This window comes from Terrapene carolina, unplaced genomic scaffold, assembly GCF_002925995.2.
Source record: "Terrapene carolina triunguis isolate 2854851 unplaced genomic scaffold, T_m_triunguis-2.0 Scaffold242, whole genome shotgun sequence".
NCBI lineage: Eukaryota > Metazoa > Chordata > Testudines > Emydidae > Terrapene > Terrapene triunguis.
In genome coordinates this window covers 1,822,932-1,840,090 of record NW_020664593.1, presented here as the reverse complement: position 1 = coordinate 1,840,090, position 17,159 = coordinate 1,822,932, and the positions used below count along the sequence as shown (strand labels likewise).

General features: G+C 44.6%; 1 protein-coding gene across 1 annotated transcript in view; it reads right to left on the bottom strand.

Annotated features, from left to right (window-relative positions):
* The window catches only part of SPAG17 (sperm associated antigen 17), a 244,626-nt gene that overhangs the window by 219,180 nt on the left and 8,287 nt on the right, over positions 1-17,159 (bottom strand). Inside the window, exons 2-3 of the mRNA XM_026657376.1 lie at positions 1,500-1,640; positions 1,107-1,166 (exon numbers count right to left, since the gene is read on the bottom strand). Coding sequence (XP_026513161.1) covers positions 1,107-1,166; positions 1,500-1,640 — 201 coding nt within the window. The remainder of the gene's footprint in view (positions 1-1,106; positions 1,167-1,499; positions 1,641-17,159) is intronic.

The following is a 17,159-nucleotide window of genomic DNA, read 5'->3' as shown; positions in this document are numbered from 1 at the left end:
ACAACTAAAACGACCTGTTATAAAATCTACCAAAACCTAAGACATATAAAAAGTTTATTAGTCATCACTGAGTTAAAATGTAAACAAGTTCTTTTTACAGCAATCCAAAAATCTTTATGTCCAAGGTCTGCAGGGCCATAAAACTGGCTGAGAAAATTTTAAAATCTTTTAATTAATCACAGGATTTTATAGGCGCTCACAAACTGTAAATTAAACATTTACAAGGTAGAATAAAAGGAAGTCCTCTTTGTACTAAGCAAGCTTACTAACCGTTCAGATATACCCCACTGGGTCAACCAATTTAGAACTTTATATCAAGTAGCTGTTACACAAACACTAAGCTCTGTCTAGACTCTAGAGCATCAATGCTGCATTCTAGAGTTCTATTTTCTCATTGATGCAGGAGGGTTTAAGCATGTCAACTGCTGCGAACACAGAATCATAGGACTGGAAGGGACCTCGAGAGGTCATCTAGTCCAGTCCTCTGCACTCATGGCAGGACTAAGTATTATCTAGACCATTCCTGACAGGTGTTTGTCCAACCTGCTCTTAAAAATCTCCAATGATGGAGATTCCACAACCTCCCTAGGCAATTTATTCCAGTGCTTAACCATCCTGACAGTTAGGAAGTTTTTCCTAATGTCCAACCTAAACCTCCCTTGCTCCAATTTAAGCCCATTGTTTCTTGTCCTATCCTCAGAGCTTAAGAAGAACAATTCTTCTCCCTCCTCCTTGTAACAACCTTTTATGTACTTGAAAACATTTGGGAGAATAGATCCCAGCTCTATATCTCGATAATTCATGGAAACACCATTAAAATATACCCAGAGAATATATTACAAGCATCATAAAGAAATCCATGTCCCAGAAGGTACCTTGCTCCTCATTTGCTTTCTCTACAAATAGTTCATATGGACTGATTAAGATGCAACAAAAAGGAAGCAGTTTTGGCATCTTGGCAACAGAAATGTTTTTAAAAGCTGTATCCAGTGGACAAGAGTCATTTTTTACTCAGATATACAAAACATAACTAATTAGAGGTATTTAGCTCAATTATTTAAAAAAGCAATAAAAACTTTGCCTCTGCAATAAGTGCTTTAACCTACCTCATAATACATAGGCACCTCTTTAACCTTTTTTCCCTTTTGATTTCCAGCTTCCATGATCTGTAAGAAAAGCAAAGTACAGTACTGTGTTTATTATCTTCATCATTTTTTTCTTGATTACTCTCAGATTTCCTGACAGTAAGATATATTAGACTGTGGCATAATCTTCTAAGGGATGTGGTGAAAGCTCCATCACTTTGGACATTTAAAACTAGTCTGGACAAAGCCCTGGACTACAGTGCATTGACACAGGATGGACTAGCTTACCTAATAGGGTTGTTTTCTTATTTAAACTAATCTATTAATTTTAAATTAACACAGCAACACTTGTGGCTAAGGAGAAAAAGGCTACCAAGTCTTCAAGAGGTTTTAATAATAAACCATTTTAAATACCTGTCCCGAAATTCCTTCCCACGATACCTCACTGAAGAGCTTCCGCTGTGGCACCTGCACAGCAAGAGACAAGGCTTGTGTGTGGACTTCATCCTCAATTTTGTTCCCAACAACAAAAGCAATGCTAGGCTTCCAATTATCCTGTTGATTTTCCAAAATAAAAAATAAATGCATTTAAAAAGTCTTATTTTTGCGTTTTAAGAAACAAGCTTATACAAATTACTTCTTTACCAAAGGCAGCTGGTGAAGTCCATAATGTGTACTGAGAATTGCCATGTATGCCACACTTTGGAATACATGATATAAAATTTTAATAAGCATAAACACAGGTTGTCCTACTTCTTTTCTCCCATCAGGTGGCAGCATTGTGCTATATAAAACAAAACACTTTCATAACACAATGTAACAATTTCTTTATTGGTGAATGCGCCATTAGCACAATGTGAGGAATATTTTAGGATGACATTTGCAGACATGCCAGCCTTTAGAATTGAAAAAGAAGCTGAATTTTGTTTGCTGTTGAAAAAAATAAAAGAAAAAGAGTTCCAAGTTCCTAGCCTGAAGAATTACGAAATACCAAATGTAACTTCCTGAAATTTAGAGCATAAAGATATTTCAAAACAAAACTTATGAACAAAAAGGAAAATTATTATTATTTACCTAGCATTCTGTATTAGAATATACATGATAAGGGCAAGTTATGTTCTGTTAAAATACCAACAAATGAGCACAAAAACGACCAGGCTGCAAACGTGCTGACATATTTCCTAGCTGAATGCACGCAGAATGATATGGAAAAAAAGAATCCAAACTCAATACTACAGAAATACAAAACAAAAACAAATTACACCGTATGGTCGTTCTTTGGGGATATCTCCATAACGAGAGTATCAAACTACGCGGGAGAACTTGTAAGGGAGACAGTTACTCTCCCTGTCTTCTGAGCGTCTTTTCCTTGAACTCCTTCCTTCTGGGAACCCTGCCTCTTGCCAGGGCCCTTCCATGGTCCGGGCCCATCTTCCCCAGCACCTCTATGCCCATCTCCAGGGCTCCCAGCAGAAGAACCAGAAGCAGTGGAATTAGAAGCATTTCGGCTGGGGTTCACACTGTGTGGAAGTTTGAAAATCTCACCCACATGCTCCAATTGCAAAGCTTACAATAAAGATGCAGAAGGCCTTGTCTATACCACAGGGGGAGATCAATCTAAGTTACACAACTTCAGCTACGTGAATAACATAGCTGAAGTCGACGTACTTAGATCGACTTAAAGTGGGGTCCACACAATGCAATGTCAATTGGAGACGCTCTCCTGTCAACTCCCCTTGTGCTTCTCGTTCAGGTGGAGTACAGGAGTCGACAGGAGAGCGATCTGCGGTCGATTTAGCAGGTCTTCACTAGACCTGCTAAATCAACGGCCAATGCATCGATCGCCGCACATCGAACCCCCAGTAAGTGTAAACAAGGCCTAAGTAAGGTGTCTCAGTGGTCAACATAGTAATAGGAGGCTGATCGGTAGCCAATGCCAGAGAGCCATCATTTGTAGGCATCATGAGAACAGCAGGTTTTGAGGAATTTAAAAAAGAATAAAGTGGTGGCTTTATGAAATGTTATGGAGAATTCTTCCAATTCACAAGGGATGGTATGCAGGAATGTATGAATGTGTTTGTGGGGGAAAAAATGATGTAATCAAGCCCAGCATTGTTGGCAGAGCAAAGGCAGGGGTCAACTTTGCATAAAGAAATTACATTTGACAGGTAGGGTGAGTGGAGGGCTCTCTCCTTGACCTTCCAATCTTATTCACCCTTCACCTCTCCATTTGTTCCTACCAACTCCTTAAACTGTTTTAGGAGGAAAATAATTAAACACTTACAGCTTGGCTAATTGATGACTGGGAATAAGAAAAAAAGATATGTAACCGTCTACAAATATTTCACAGTGTAAGCATTTAGGGTGGAGGGAGGGAAATGGTTCATTGTAGTCCAAGATGGCATGACTACAAGTAATGGGATGAAAGAACGAAAAAGAAAACGTAGACCTTGTCTACACTTGCAGAGGTGTGTAGGGTACGTGTAGCTACACACTGCAGTGAAAGTCTCTGGCAGTCCTTTCCTTTTCCCTGCTGCCTCCTCCCTCCCAGAGGGGCTGTCAGAGCCTTTCATCATAGTGAGGAAGGGCTCTGGCAGCAGGACATTATATTGCTGCAAATAGCAGTGTGGTCATGGGAGGCACTGCTTGGATGTGTAGAGAGCCATGTAGGGTATATACCAGGGGAGCCAAACTATGGCTCTTTTACAGTCAGGGTGAAGATTGTGGAGCCCCCTACACCTGCCCATTTTCTGCCTAACAGACTGAGAGGGGGGAGTTCGGCGCTTCTGCCCTGCGGTGGTGGGGCTAGGGGCTTCTGCCAGAGATGACTACCTGCTGAGAGCGGGGGGCACAATTTAAAGGTTCACTCCCCCCCCCAGTAGCCTAGGTCACACCCAGGGTGCCATTTCAGATTTTGATGGGGTGGGGGCAACTTTAACCATGATTCCAGAGGCTACTTGGGCAATTTTGAAAACTCTTGTTTTTTTGCAGCTAATAACTTAGATACAGTGCTCCTGTTAGACAATATTTTCTAATTCCTATATAAAGAAAGAAAATTAAATAAGTGTTAGACCTACTCAGCTCTAATACTAACATGTTCTGACATTTTGTGTAAAAAGGGACACAGGTTAGGTTTAAACATTTAATGTATATTCTTACTTTGTTACTAACTCTTGAATACGACGATTGAAACAATTGTAGAAAAATCTAGATTACTCTCTATTACTTTTTTTGCTGTTCATCAAGCTTGGAATAGATCATTTAACTTTTGGAAACATCCTACTAGGGCAAGGCCCTGTGAGTTATACCACATCTGCCTGGGGCTCTAGGGATGTTACCCCACTACAAATAATAGACTAGAAACTGACTTTAAACAGGAGTGAAATGGACAATTTCAAGTCACTTTCATAGTATTGCCAACCCCATATGTTCAAAAATCATGAATCAGGCTCACCAAAAATCATGAGATTGGCTTTAAGATTATGTAAAAATAATATATTTGGTGTTCTTTTTATTTACATTCTGCTTTTTGAGCCTTTAGGGTGCGCTGGGGTCACATTTTGAAGCTTTCTCCAGAGCCACAAGGGCTAGAAACTTCATTTTTCTTTAAGACTGAAGGCTGAAATCATCACATATCACTTGACTCCAGGAGCTGGGGCTTTAAGAAAACAATAATTATCATGACTCTCATAACAAAATCACAGCTTCTGTTTAAAGGCTAGCTATTTTCCAGAAGGGTCTTAAACACAACACTACGGTGACTGAGTTGCAGTTTCCACAGGAGAATATTTTAAATTAAACACCAAGAAAATTCCACGTTTTAAAGTTGAGAAAAAAATTGAGACTTCTGAGGTATATGAGGGCCACTGCAGGCAGGAAAGGAAAATAAACAGGCACAGGAGCTCTGGGCAGCTCTTCCTCTTGAAAAAAAGTAAGAGGGTCAAATCTTCTAGTCCTTAATCAAGTAAAACTATTGCCATCAGTGCCTCCACTCATAGATATTAACATCACAATGAACATGTGATAACATGTGTGGTCAATAACTATACACTTTATACTTAAATATCTGAGCCATCTAATCCAGAGTTACACCTCTTATATGTATAGGCTCAAGAACTACATATTCAGGTTCACCTAAAGACTTCCAGATCCTTAATTTAATTACCAGCCCTTTCTTATCTTAATTACCCTGCCTCCATTTGTAGACAAAACACCAACTCCCTGCCCCAGGGGCACAAGCTGGGAGAAGCACCTCTCTGAGGAACTCACATTCCACACTAAGGCCCCATCTACACTGGCAAGTTTATGCGCAGTAAAGCGGCTTTCTGCACTGTAACTCCCGAGGTGTACACACTGCCAAGCCACTTAGTGTGCAGAAACTACGCAGTTGTAGCGCTCTAAAAAAAACACCCTGACGAGAGGCGTAGAGCTTTCTGCGCCGGGGCTACAGCGCTGCAGTGCCAGTGTAGACACCGTGGCGGTTACAGCGCTGCAATTGGCCTCCGGGAGGTGTCCCACAATGCCTGTTCTCACTTCTCTGGCCATCGGTTTGAACTCTACTGCCCTGCCCTCAGGTGACCAACCATCATCCTCACCCCACACATTCCTTTGCAAATTTGAATGTCCCCTTCCTCTTTGCTCAGTGATGTGTGCAGTGGTCTCAGCGCATCTTTCCAGGTGGCCATGCCTGCTCCACGCACCAGGAGATCCCCCGCTTGGAGCAATGCCAAGCTTTAATAATATAATATTTTAATATATGGAGGTATACCTATCTCATAGAACTGGAAGAGATCCCGAATGGTCATCGAGTCCAGCCCCCTGCCTTCACTAGCAGGACCAAGTACTGATTTTGCCCCAGAACCCTAAGTGGCCCCCTCAAGGATTGAACTCACAACCCTGGGTTTAGTAGGCCAATGCTCAAATCACTGAGCTATCCCTCCCCCCAAGCTGCTGGACCTCATCGGCATTTGAGGAGAGGAAGCTGTGAAGTCCCAGCTGCGCTCCAGCCATAGGAATTATGATACCTATGGACAGATTGCATGATGCATGACAGAAAGGGGCCATGACCGGGACACATTGCAGTGCAGGGTCAAAGTGAAGGCGCTGCGGAACACCCACCTACCACAAGGTGCGGGAGGCAAACTGCTGCTCTAGTGCTGCGCCCACCAGCTGCCGGTTCTACACAGAGCTGGGCGCGATACTCGGTGGCGACCCCATCTCCACTGCGAAGGCCCCTGTGGATACTTCGTTGGCTCACATGCCAGTGGAGAGTGGACCGAGCCAGGAGGAGGAAATTTTAGATGAAGAGGGGGAAGGGACCCAGAGGATGGCTCAGAGGCCAGAGATGCATGCAGTCGGGAGCTCTTTTCTACCCCAGAGGAGCCTAGCCAGTCACAGCACTTTGGCAAAGCGCAAAGAGGAGAGGAGGCCCCTGGTAAGTGGATCTGATTTGGGGAATTGCTGAAGCGATTTGTTGGGGGCAGGAGGGATGCAGAAAGCAGGCTTGTCTCCCACCGCATGACTATTCTGAGCTGTGGAACAGGCTGTTGATAGACTCCCTCACTTCACGGAAATCTCCCTCAGAGAGCTCCAGGAAACTCTCATGGAGATACTGGGCAATCTGCTGCCACAGGTTCCTCAGCAGAGCTGCTTTGTTTCTTGCCGCATTAACGGTAACTTTCCCGTTCCACTGTGCTGTCACCGGGAGCGGGGGGGGACCATTGCTGCACGCAGGCGAGCCGCAGAGTGGCCAGGGCAGAAGCCGCAGGCTTGGAGAAGACCCTCCCTTGACTCCCTGCTCATCCTCAGCAGCGAGATATCTTCCATAGTGATCACATCGTGTGGGAAGTGTGGGGACAGGAATGATTATCAAGCCCCCCTTACAATGCCGTCTCTCCCCAAGAGCCACGTGCCCAGTGTACAGCAGGGTCCGGGAAGAGTGATTCATCCTGGCCCTGCAGCTACTCACCATTTTGGGGGTCTTGTGGCTCATGTGTGCTTGCCTGGGGTCAGCCAGTTAGTGACAGGTGTGTTTTAAAGTTAGTTTTAAAGCCAGTTAGAGTACTGGCTGTGTTTTAAAGCACGGAATCAGTGTTGTCTGTGTTGCAAACGATACTGTAAAATGTTGCATTTAAACTTCACAGAGATGACCTTGGGAGGCCAGCCTCCCTTAGCAGCGGCAGAACGGCTGCGCAGAATTAGAAAACAGCCACGAAGAACTAAGGAGGACTTTCTCTGTGAGGTTATGATGCACTCCGCCGCCGAGAAACAGGAATTGAAGGAGTGGTGGGACAGCAAGAAGAGAGACTGAAAGGAGATCGCGGCACACCAGAAAGAAGCCACGGAGCGGCTCTTAAATGTTATGGAGCGCCAAGTGGACACGCTCCAGGCAATACTAGCTCTTCAAACCGAGCAGCCTTGCACCCGCCTTCCCCCGCAGCCACTGTCACAAAACTCTTTCCCATGTGCTCCCACACACACCACCAACACATGGTTATCAACCTCCTGGCTCCACTCTCTACCCACAGCATTCCACTCCTCCCTCCTCACAGTTCAGCAGTGTGGACTCCCACTACCCACTGCACTCAACACCAATCCCTCTGCAGTTTGGCCCTGCTGAAGTACAGTACCCGCTGCATTGTACTCCAAAGGAGAAGGTTGGGTATGATCCCTGGACATACCCAAGTCTGTAGCTGTCCCAGGACCCTTTCTCCTCTGGACACCTTCCGTTCCCCCATCCCTCTCCCTGCTGATGTATTTTTGCCAATTGACTCTCTCCTCTGGTTGTTGTCTTTTAATAAAAGAACTGTGTTGGTTTGAAAGCAATCTTTATTCTACTAAATGAAAGCAAAAAGAGCACTGCAAAGCAACATGCAATTATTTTAAACCCCCTTATTGCATCATGTGCACCAATCACCTTCTAGCATTACAAGCACTGCAACCCCAAGCATAGCAGCAAATATTAGTGGCTTTCAGATTCAAACTGCTACCTCAAGGCATCCCTGATCCTTATGGCCCCGCCTGTGCCGCTCCAATAGCCCTGGTCTCTGGCTGTTCAAACTCAGCCTCCAGGTGCTGAGCCTCTGCGGTCCAGCCCTGAGTGAAGCTTTCACCTTTCCCTTCACAAATATTATGGAGCGTACAGCACACAGCTATAAGCATAGGAATATTGTCATCGGCCATGTCCAGCTTCCCATATAGGCATCGCCAGCAGGCTTTTAAACAGCCAAATGCACACTCAACAGTCATTCTGCACTTGCTCAGCCTGTTGTTGAACCACTCCTTGCTGCTGTCAAGTTGCCCTGTGAATGGCTTCATAAGCCATGGCATTAACGGGTAGGCGGGGTCTCCCAGGATCACAATGGGCATTTCAACTTCCCCTATGGTGATCTTCTGGTCCGGGAAGAAAGTCCCTGCTTGCAGCTTCTTGAACAGGCCAGTGTTCTGAAAGATGTGCGCGTCATGCACCTTTCCGGACCAGCCTGCATTAATGTCCATGAAACGCCCACGGTATAGCGACCGATCGGTAGCAGTCTGGAATAGCCAGCTTCCACAGTGCAATCACCACGCGCTTCTCCAATGACAGGGCAGCTCTCATTCTTGTGTCTTTGCACCACAGAGTCCCATCCGAAAGTTCTGCAGCCATTGCTCGTCATCCCAGATGTGCATCACGATGTGATCCCACCACTCAGTGCTTGTTTCCCAAGCCCAAAAGCGGTGTTCCACTGTGGTCAGCACCTCCGTGAATGCCACAAGTAATCTCGTGTCATAGCTACTACGCGTGGCGAGATCAACGTCACACTCCTCTTGCCTTTGTAATTTAAGGAATAACTCCACTGCCACTCGTGATGTGTTGGTAAGAGCGAGCAGCATACTGATCAGCAGTTCAGGATCCATTCCTGCAACCTGAAAGAGGCAGGGCATGCAGTACACAAACCATTGAAAGATGGTGCCAAATGCGGACAGAAGCACATGGATTGCTGGGATGCGAAGCAATGCATCACGGGGCATTGGGACTGGACCCAGGATGCCCCGCGACCCCCTCCGCCTTACCACAAGTCTTAGCGGCAAAAGAGAAAGAAGTGCTCTGTGGGATAGCTGCCCAGAGTGCACCGCTCCAAATAGCACTGCAAGTGATGCAAGTGTGAACACGCTATTGCGCAGGCAGCTGTCAGTGTGAACACACAACAGCGGTTTTCTTTCTGCGCTTTCTGAGCGGCGCTGTAACTGCTGGCACTGTAACTTTGCCAGTGTAGACGTGCCCTTATTCTGTGCAGTTAGAGCTCTGTCTGGGAGCACACCTCCTGTATGAAACTCGTGGGGAGGGCTGCCCTCCCTAATTGGTACCCTTGGTCACACACCCCCAGGCATACCCCCCACTTTTACCCTCAGTGGCCCCTCCCTGCAGCTCCCAGCTATTTGCTGCTGCCTCTCCACACAGCCACAGCTCCCAGCTTGCCAGCTCCAGCAGCTGCGGGACTCTGCGACACTATGTGACCGAGCACGGCCAGCAAACTCTGGCAAAAATCTGGGGCGGGGGGGGAAATGCCACATGCCTCCCTATGCATCGCCTCTGGCTTCTGCCCAGCAGGGAGGGGGGTCTTGGGGCTTCAGCCTGGTGGGGTATGCCTGCTGGGGCTGAAGCCTCGAGACACCCCTCCCCACCTGGCCAAAGTCCCGAGCCGCGGCAGGTGTGCCCCGGTTCTCAAACTTCTGAAGATTGTCGTATGTGGCTCGGCGGGTGAATAAGTTTGGCCACTCCTGGCATATACCCTAGGGTTCAGGTGTGTACAGTACTCTACTTTACCCTATTCCCCTAAGTCATGCCATACTGTCTACAATGCTTATACCCATGCCAGGTGGGCATGCGATGTCTGTACTCTACATGCCACTGCAAATGTAAATGTACTTTTAGACTGAATATCAGGTAACATCTCTTAATTAGACTTTAGAATAATCTCCTTCAGGAAGTGGTGGAGTCCCCATATAAAGGCATTATACAGATCAATATTATGCCCTCACCTGGAATACTGTGTTCAGTTTTGGTCATCTTATCTCAAAAATGATATACCAGTAATAGAGGGTATTACAGAAAGATAAGAATTATTAGAAGCCTGGAAAAACTTCCATGTGAAGAGAGTTTGAAAAGATTAGGACTGCTTACCTTAGAGAGGAGAAGATATTCCTGGAGGAATTCTGTACCAAAACATTAAAAATTCTGTGTACAATATTTTAAAATTCTGCATAATTCTGCATATTTTATTTGTCAAAATAACACTATATAACCATGCCAGTTTCAATTATTTAGGTAATTTATTTCAAAATATCTGTCAGCAACTATGTATGTAACAATAGAGACAACAAAAATAATTTCTCCAGGAGTAGAGAGTTAAAGAAATCACCATGACAACCCAGTTCCTGCTTCTCCACTCCCTAACCCCCAGAGCCCAGCCGGGGGGCCAGATACCCACATCCCTTCCCTCCAGAATCCAGCCGCAGGGCCCCCCCAGCCCAGACACCCACACCCCCTACCCCCAGAGCCCAGCCACAGGGCAGCCCCCAGCTCATACATCTGCACCCCTTCTCCCAACAGAGCCCATCCATGGAGCACCCCCCCAAGCCCAGACACCCGCAGCCCCTACCCACAGAGCCCAGCTGTGGGGCGCACCCACTGCCCAGACACTCGCATCCCCTGCCCTCCCAGAGCCCAGCTGCAGTGTGCCTTTCCAGCCAAGACACCCACACCCCTTGCCCCCCCCAGAGCCCAGGGATCCAGAGGAAGAAACAGCCTGATGCTGGGTCCCGAGGTTGTATGGAGTTTCCTGCAGACCACCTCGTTCCTTCAAGACATGCTGGGAACTGCAGCTGCTGGGAATCCTTCAGCTCTTCCTCTTCCTCCCCTTCCCCCCCGGCAGTCTCTTCTATTTGCGAGCTGGGCTTTGCCTGGACCAGCAGTCCCTAGTGGCAGCCAGCAGTTCTGCAGCCCATTTCTGCGAGGGAAAAAGGAAATGGTCCTCAAAACATTAATTCTGTTCAAATTCTGCACTGCGTGGTGTAGAATTCCCCCAGGAGTAAGAAGAGTAGGCAGGGACACAATGAAGATATATAAAATGAAGAAATGGTATAGTGAAGGAAGATCAGGAATTTCTGTACATCCTTCTCAAGGTTCAAGACCAAGGGAACATTCAATGAAACTGAACAGGAGCAAACTTAAAACTGATAAAAAAATACTTTTTCACACAATTCACAATCAGCCCGTAGAACCCATTAACACTAGATATCATAAAGGCCAAGAGCTTAACAGAGTGGAAGTGCAGGTAACTCTGAACAACCCCACCAGACTTATTTAATATCTACACTAGCATATTGCCCTACATTAGGAAGCAAATTCTAGCTTTCCAGAATTCGTCAATTATGTAATGCCCTAAACCATACCACAGTGATCAAGAGAAATAATGAGCCATAATGATGAGTAAATAAACAATTTAATTCAAAAGATATTCAAAATCTTTGCTCTAATACAGAAAGGAAGAAATATGGTTATTATAGGGGTAATAGCAGTGACGTGTATATTGAAGTTGAGAGGCAGCATGGTCTAGTGGATAAGTCCCAGTTCTATTCCTAGCTCTGTCACTGATTTGCTATGTTAGCTTGGGCAACTCACTTCATTTCTCTGTGTGTGTCTGTTCCCACTCCTATCATTTATCTGTCTTTTTAGAATTGAAGATTCTTGAGGCAGGGATTGTCTTTTACTATGTGTCTGTACAGTGCCTAGCACAAACAGGCCCTGATCTTAGGTGGGCCCTTTAGGCCTACCATAAAACAAGTAATAATTACACACACAAAAACTACATTAAAAGAATGTTAAGGTTGCAAAGTAAAGCACTGTAAAATTTAAAAATGCCAGTATTAAGGTTGTCCATGCAACCTTAATTTTCCCCCCTTCTGTGTATGCACTATTATAGTTGTTAATTACAGGTCACATACTATTTTTTCCACAAGAGCCCTGCCTCAATTGGTGCACAGGATGGACAGTGCTCACTGAATGAGCAGCTATGCAATATTTCGTGTTATCCCTATTGTTCAATGTATGACCTTATGCCTTATGTACTTCATACTATTCAAACCCTGCTCTGAAGAGAGAATCATTAATTTCCTCAAGGGATTTGCTATGGTGCTCATCACTATAGTATCTGAGTGCTTCACAAACATAAATTAATTTATTTTCACAACACCTCTGTGATGTGAAGAGGTATTATTATCCTCATTGTAAAGACAAGGAACTGAGGCACAGAGGGATTAAGGCAAAAAGTATCCACTGATTTTGGATGCCCAATTTCAGATGCCCGTGGTCTGATTTTTCATTAATTTGCATTTCACATATTCAAAGCTCAGCTCCTATTGACTTCAGTTGAAGCTTTGAGTGTTCAATTCTTCGACAATTCATATCCCACAGTATCAAGTTGGGCACCCAAAAAGGAGGAACACACAATCAGTGACCACCTGTGAAAAGTTTGGTTTAAGTGACTTTCCCAGCATTACAGAAGTATTCTATGGTTAAGAATCCAGTTCTCCAGGGCAGCATTCAACTGCCTAATCTAAGGGACCCTCTTTCCCCTTCCTGCAATCCTCTGCCTCATTCATTACACTCCTTCCAACTTCTGCAACAAATAAGGCAGGAGTCTTACAAACCACGGCTTAATTTATTACACAGTCTTGATTGACCCCCAGGACATGGTTCATCCCTGTGCATAGAATGAGGCAGGGGTCTTATGGAAAAAAAATAGTAAGGGATTATATAATTAAAGAGAGTATATCATAACAGGAGACCCAGTAACTATAGTCTTCAGCCTCTGTTTCCCCCAAGCCTGACCCCTTCTGCCCTGTCCGTTCCAGACTCTCTCAATCCTGTCTCCTCCTTGAATGCCTCTGCCTGGCTTCTCTTTCCAGTCCCAGTTTCCATGCTTTCAGGCTCCTTGCCCAATCAAGTCCAGTTCCATCCCACCTCCTGGCTTCTGTCTGATCTCAGGCTCTCTCACACACTGGCTTCCAATTCTCCCTACCCCAGTTCCCTCCCAGTTCTCAGCCTGTCTCCTTTCCCAGCTAATCCCAGTTTTACCAACCATAATCTCTGTCAGTTGCCAGTCCCAGTCCACCCCATCACCAGGCTCCTTGTCCCAATAAACTCCCTCCACTGCTTCCTCTCCCCTTCAAGTCCAGTTCTTTCCCCCTTTGCATTTGGGACAGGTGTCTTGGGCACTAGCAAGCGGGTATTAAGAACACACACGCACAAAAACAGATCTTCAGAGAATGTAGATGAAAAACTCTAATAAATCTGTAGTGAGCATATGCAATCTGAGATTTTTCAAAAGTTTATAATGGGGCCAAATTTGGGCATTTTTCTTTGGCACAGCAGAAGGTACATCTCTGACACCAGGGCAACTCTCCTGCTACCTTTCAAGTGCTTGCTTCAATGAAAGGAAATACTACCTCTTCTCAATAAAACAGTTATAAGCAGGCCCACCGATGGGGCGGGGGGGAGCAAAGGGGGCAATTGCCATGGGGCCCAGGAGATTTAAAAGGGCCCGGGGAGGCCCCAGCCACCACCGCTGCTGCAGTAGCAGTAGCAGCAGCAGCAGCCGGGAGCCCCGGGCCCTTTTAAATAGCCTGGGTGGGCCGCAGGGCTCCTCGGCGCATGCGACTGCTCTGGGACCTGTGTTTTGGGGGGTCCTGGGGGCCGGCGTGGTAAATCCCAGAAGTAATGGCATCCCGGTAGTGACAAATCATCACTTCCGCCCCAGCCCCCCCACGGCCCTGGGGCCCAGAATTGCTCTCAGGGAGCCTGGTTATAAGGACTCAGACTCATAGACTTTAAGGTCAGAAGGGACCAATATGGTCATCTAGTCTGACCTCCCACATGATGCAGGTCACAAAAGCTGACCCCCCACTTTCCCTTAACTCTGCTGTTGAAGTCTCCAGATCGTGATCTAAAGACTTCAAGTTGCAGAGAATCTTCCAGCTTGCGACCCCTGCCCTATGCTGCGGAGGAAGGCGAAAAACCTCCAGGGCCACTGCCAATCTACCCTGGAGGAAAATTCCTTCCCGACCCCAAATATGGCGATCAGCAGAACCCCGAGCATACAGGCAAGATTCTCTAGCCAGACCCTCATTTTACCAGCGATGGCCGTTATTGCCTAATTGATTAAAATCACGTTATCCCATCAAACCATTCCCTCCATAAACTTATCTAGCCTAATCTTGAAGCCAGAGAGGTCTTTCGCCCCCACCATTTCCCTCGGAAAGCTGTTCCAAAATTTCACCCCTCTGACGGTTAGAAACCTTCGTCTATTTTCAAGCCTAAATTTCCCCACGGCCAGTTTAGGACATTTTTAATATGGTCAAAACAATGTATTTTACAGTAATCTCATTCTCGGGAAAAACCAGCTATTTTTACTGAAGCCACTTTTGATATTGGGGGGGGGGGGGGAACCTGCAGCAGAGACCTGGCATGGAAAATTTCAGCCCAGATGGTTAAAGCTTGGCAAAATTATATGCAACTGAAAACAGGATCTTATAGTGGGAAGAGTCTGGCAACTATAAGTATAGGTGTCCCCAACAGCTCTAACTGTAATAATAAGAATAATGATGCCTAACACTTATAAAAAGATTCATGGGTCACTTTTTGTTTGTTTGTTTTTGCTTTGTTAGGAGCTCCAACTCCATAGTTTGCAGAAGGACGTTGAAATTTGGATAGTCCTAGGATCAGAGAGGGTTTTTTGGCTCCATGAAAATCTGTTCAAATTTAGGCAGATTATGTGCTGTTGAAAATTGCCATTTGTTTTTTGTTTTCATCAGAACAGCTTGTTTTTCACGGCATGCAAAAAAACCCTCCACTTTCTATAGCACTGCACATCCTGCTCCAGTATCACATTTCAGCATTTCACAAACTCAAACTGCAGACACAACATAAACAAACTGGATGCTCCTGATCATGCTCCATAGAATACCCTTTGGCCTAAGAGAAAATGCACAGCTCTAGAAATATGTCTACACTGCATCTGGGAGCAAGCCTCTCAGCCCAGGTCCACAGACTTGTGTTAGTGGGGCTACCACTAGCTCATTAAAACTAGCTGGGTAGGCATTGCTTTGATGTTGCAGCTTGGGCTGGAGTTTGGGGGGTGGGCTTGAGAGCCAGAGCACAACATCAAAACAACATCTACACAGCTATTTTTAGCTCAAGCCTCACTGACACAAGTTTGTGGACCCGGGCTGGGAGTCTCACTCCTAAATGCAGTGTAGACATATCTTAGGAGTCCAGCAACAGTGAGTTCTAGACTTATATTACTTATATTGACTGTTGTGTACAACTCTAGAATTATTCAAAGCCCTTGTTGTTAAGCAGTTCCTCTACTTAGATATTTGGTTACCATTTACTCAGTACTTTGTCAGAGTACATTCACCTGCAAAAAACTCTGCACACCTTTCCAATTTTTTTGAATATTAACATTTGATAGCAATGCCTGGCTTGATAAATATATACGTAATCAGAAATTTCACTCAATGTTATAAAATCACCAGAAACAAAACATCCTGGGTAGTGTAAAGAGGCTCATTCTCCATTATAGTAACACCCTGTTAAATAGAGAGATTTGATTATTATATTAATGTAGACTGTTTCTCTAAATGCAAGCAGACTGATGTAATAATTATCATTTTGTCTCTGATATTTACATGTTAGTATTTGTAAACCTGTTAAAATGTCCTGAATACATAAACAGATAAAAACATACAAACAAAAACAGTTCCTCACACACAACTAAGAGTTTACACAAACTAGAAGAAGAATCCAGATCACTACTATTCCCAAATCCCATTCATTTAACCACCCTGCCTATCAGAAACTGCCTGCCATCTTTGTCCTTAGTTATACTGTCTGTAAAATGAGGCTGCTCATTCATCTGTAACCCACTGTTTCAGTGTGAGATGGGTCCTCTTTTAGTGGCTGATTCACACACAATACCAGACTTCTCTTGCTGCCAGCTAATACGGTAAGTCCTGTAAATCAAGCAATAGAAGTCTATGCTGCAGTTCTGCATAATAATATTTATCTTTACCTCTTTCCTTTAAAAAACCCTAGGAAATTATATTAAAATATGCATAAGAACGTGATTAAGCTTGCAAGTCAAACACTTGAAAGTCTGAAAATCCCTAAATTAAGGCTGCTCATCCATATGCATTATGATACAGTTTTTAACTGCATAATTACATACTGTTTTTTCCACAGGACCCCATCTCATTCTGTCTGCAAGGTGGAAAGTGCTCAGGGAATTAATTAAGACTGTATTGTGAAAGAGGCTTTTGTTTGTAGGATCCCTGCCTCATTCCTTGTAGGTATGTAGTGAATGAGGCAAGGGCCTGCAGTCAGAGAAAGGAAGGTCTTGTCGTTAAGACAGTTGAAATATAATGGGACAAATAATAGAAAGGCTGACAAGGACTTGATCAATAAAGAATTAAAGGATGGTAATATACTAAATGCCAATTTAACATGGTTTAATGGAAAATAGGTCTTGTCAAATGAACTTGATAGCATTTTTTGATGAAATCACAAGTTTTGTTGATAAAAGTAACTGTTGACATAATACACATGGACTTCCATAAGGCAGTTGAGTTAGTACAGTATGACAATATGATGAAAAGTATCAAACAAATTTAATATTGCACATATTAAGTGGAATACTAACAGACCTCAAAATGTAATTATAAATGGAGAATCATTATTTAATAGAGTGTTTTTAGTGGGGTCCTATAAAGACTGGTTTTCAGCTATTTATCAATGCTTTTTAATATTTCTATTAATGATCTGGAAGAAAATATAAAATCATTGCTGATAAACACAAAAACTGGAGGACTGGTAAATAATGAAGAGGACAGATCACTGGGTCCAGTTCTATTCAATATCTTCATAAATGATTTGGATAATGGCATAGAGAGCACACTTATAAGGCCTCTGTGACGGGTTGGATCACAGAAACCCCCTTGGGAGCTGCCACCTGATGTACCAAGACTACCTCTGAT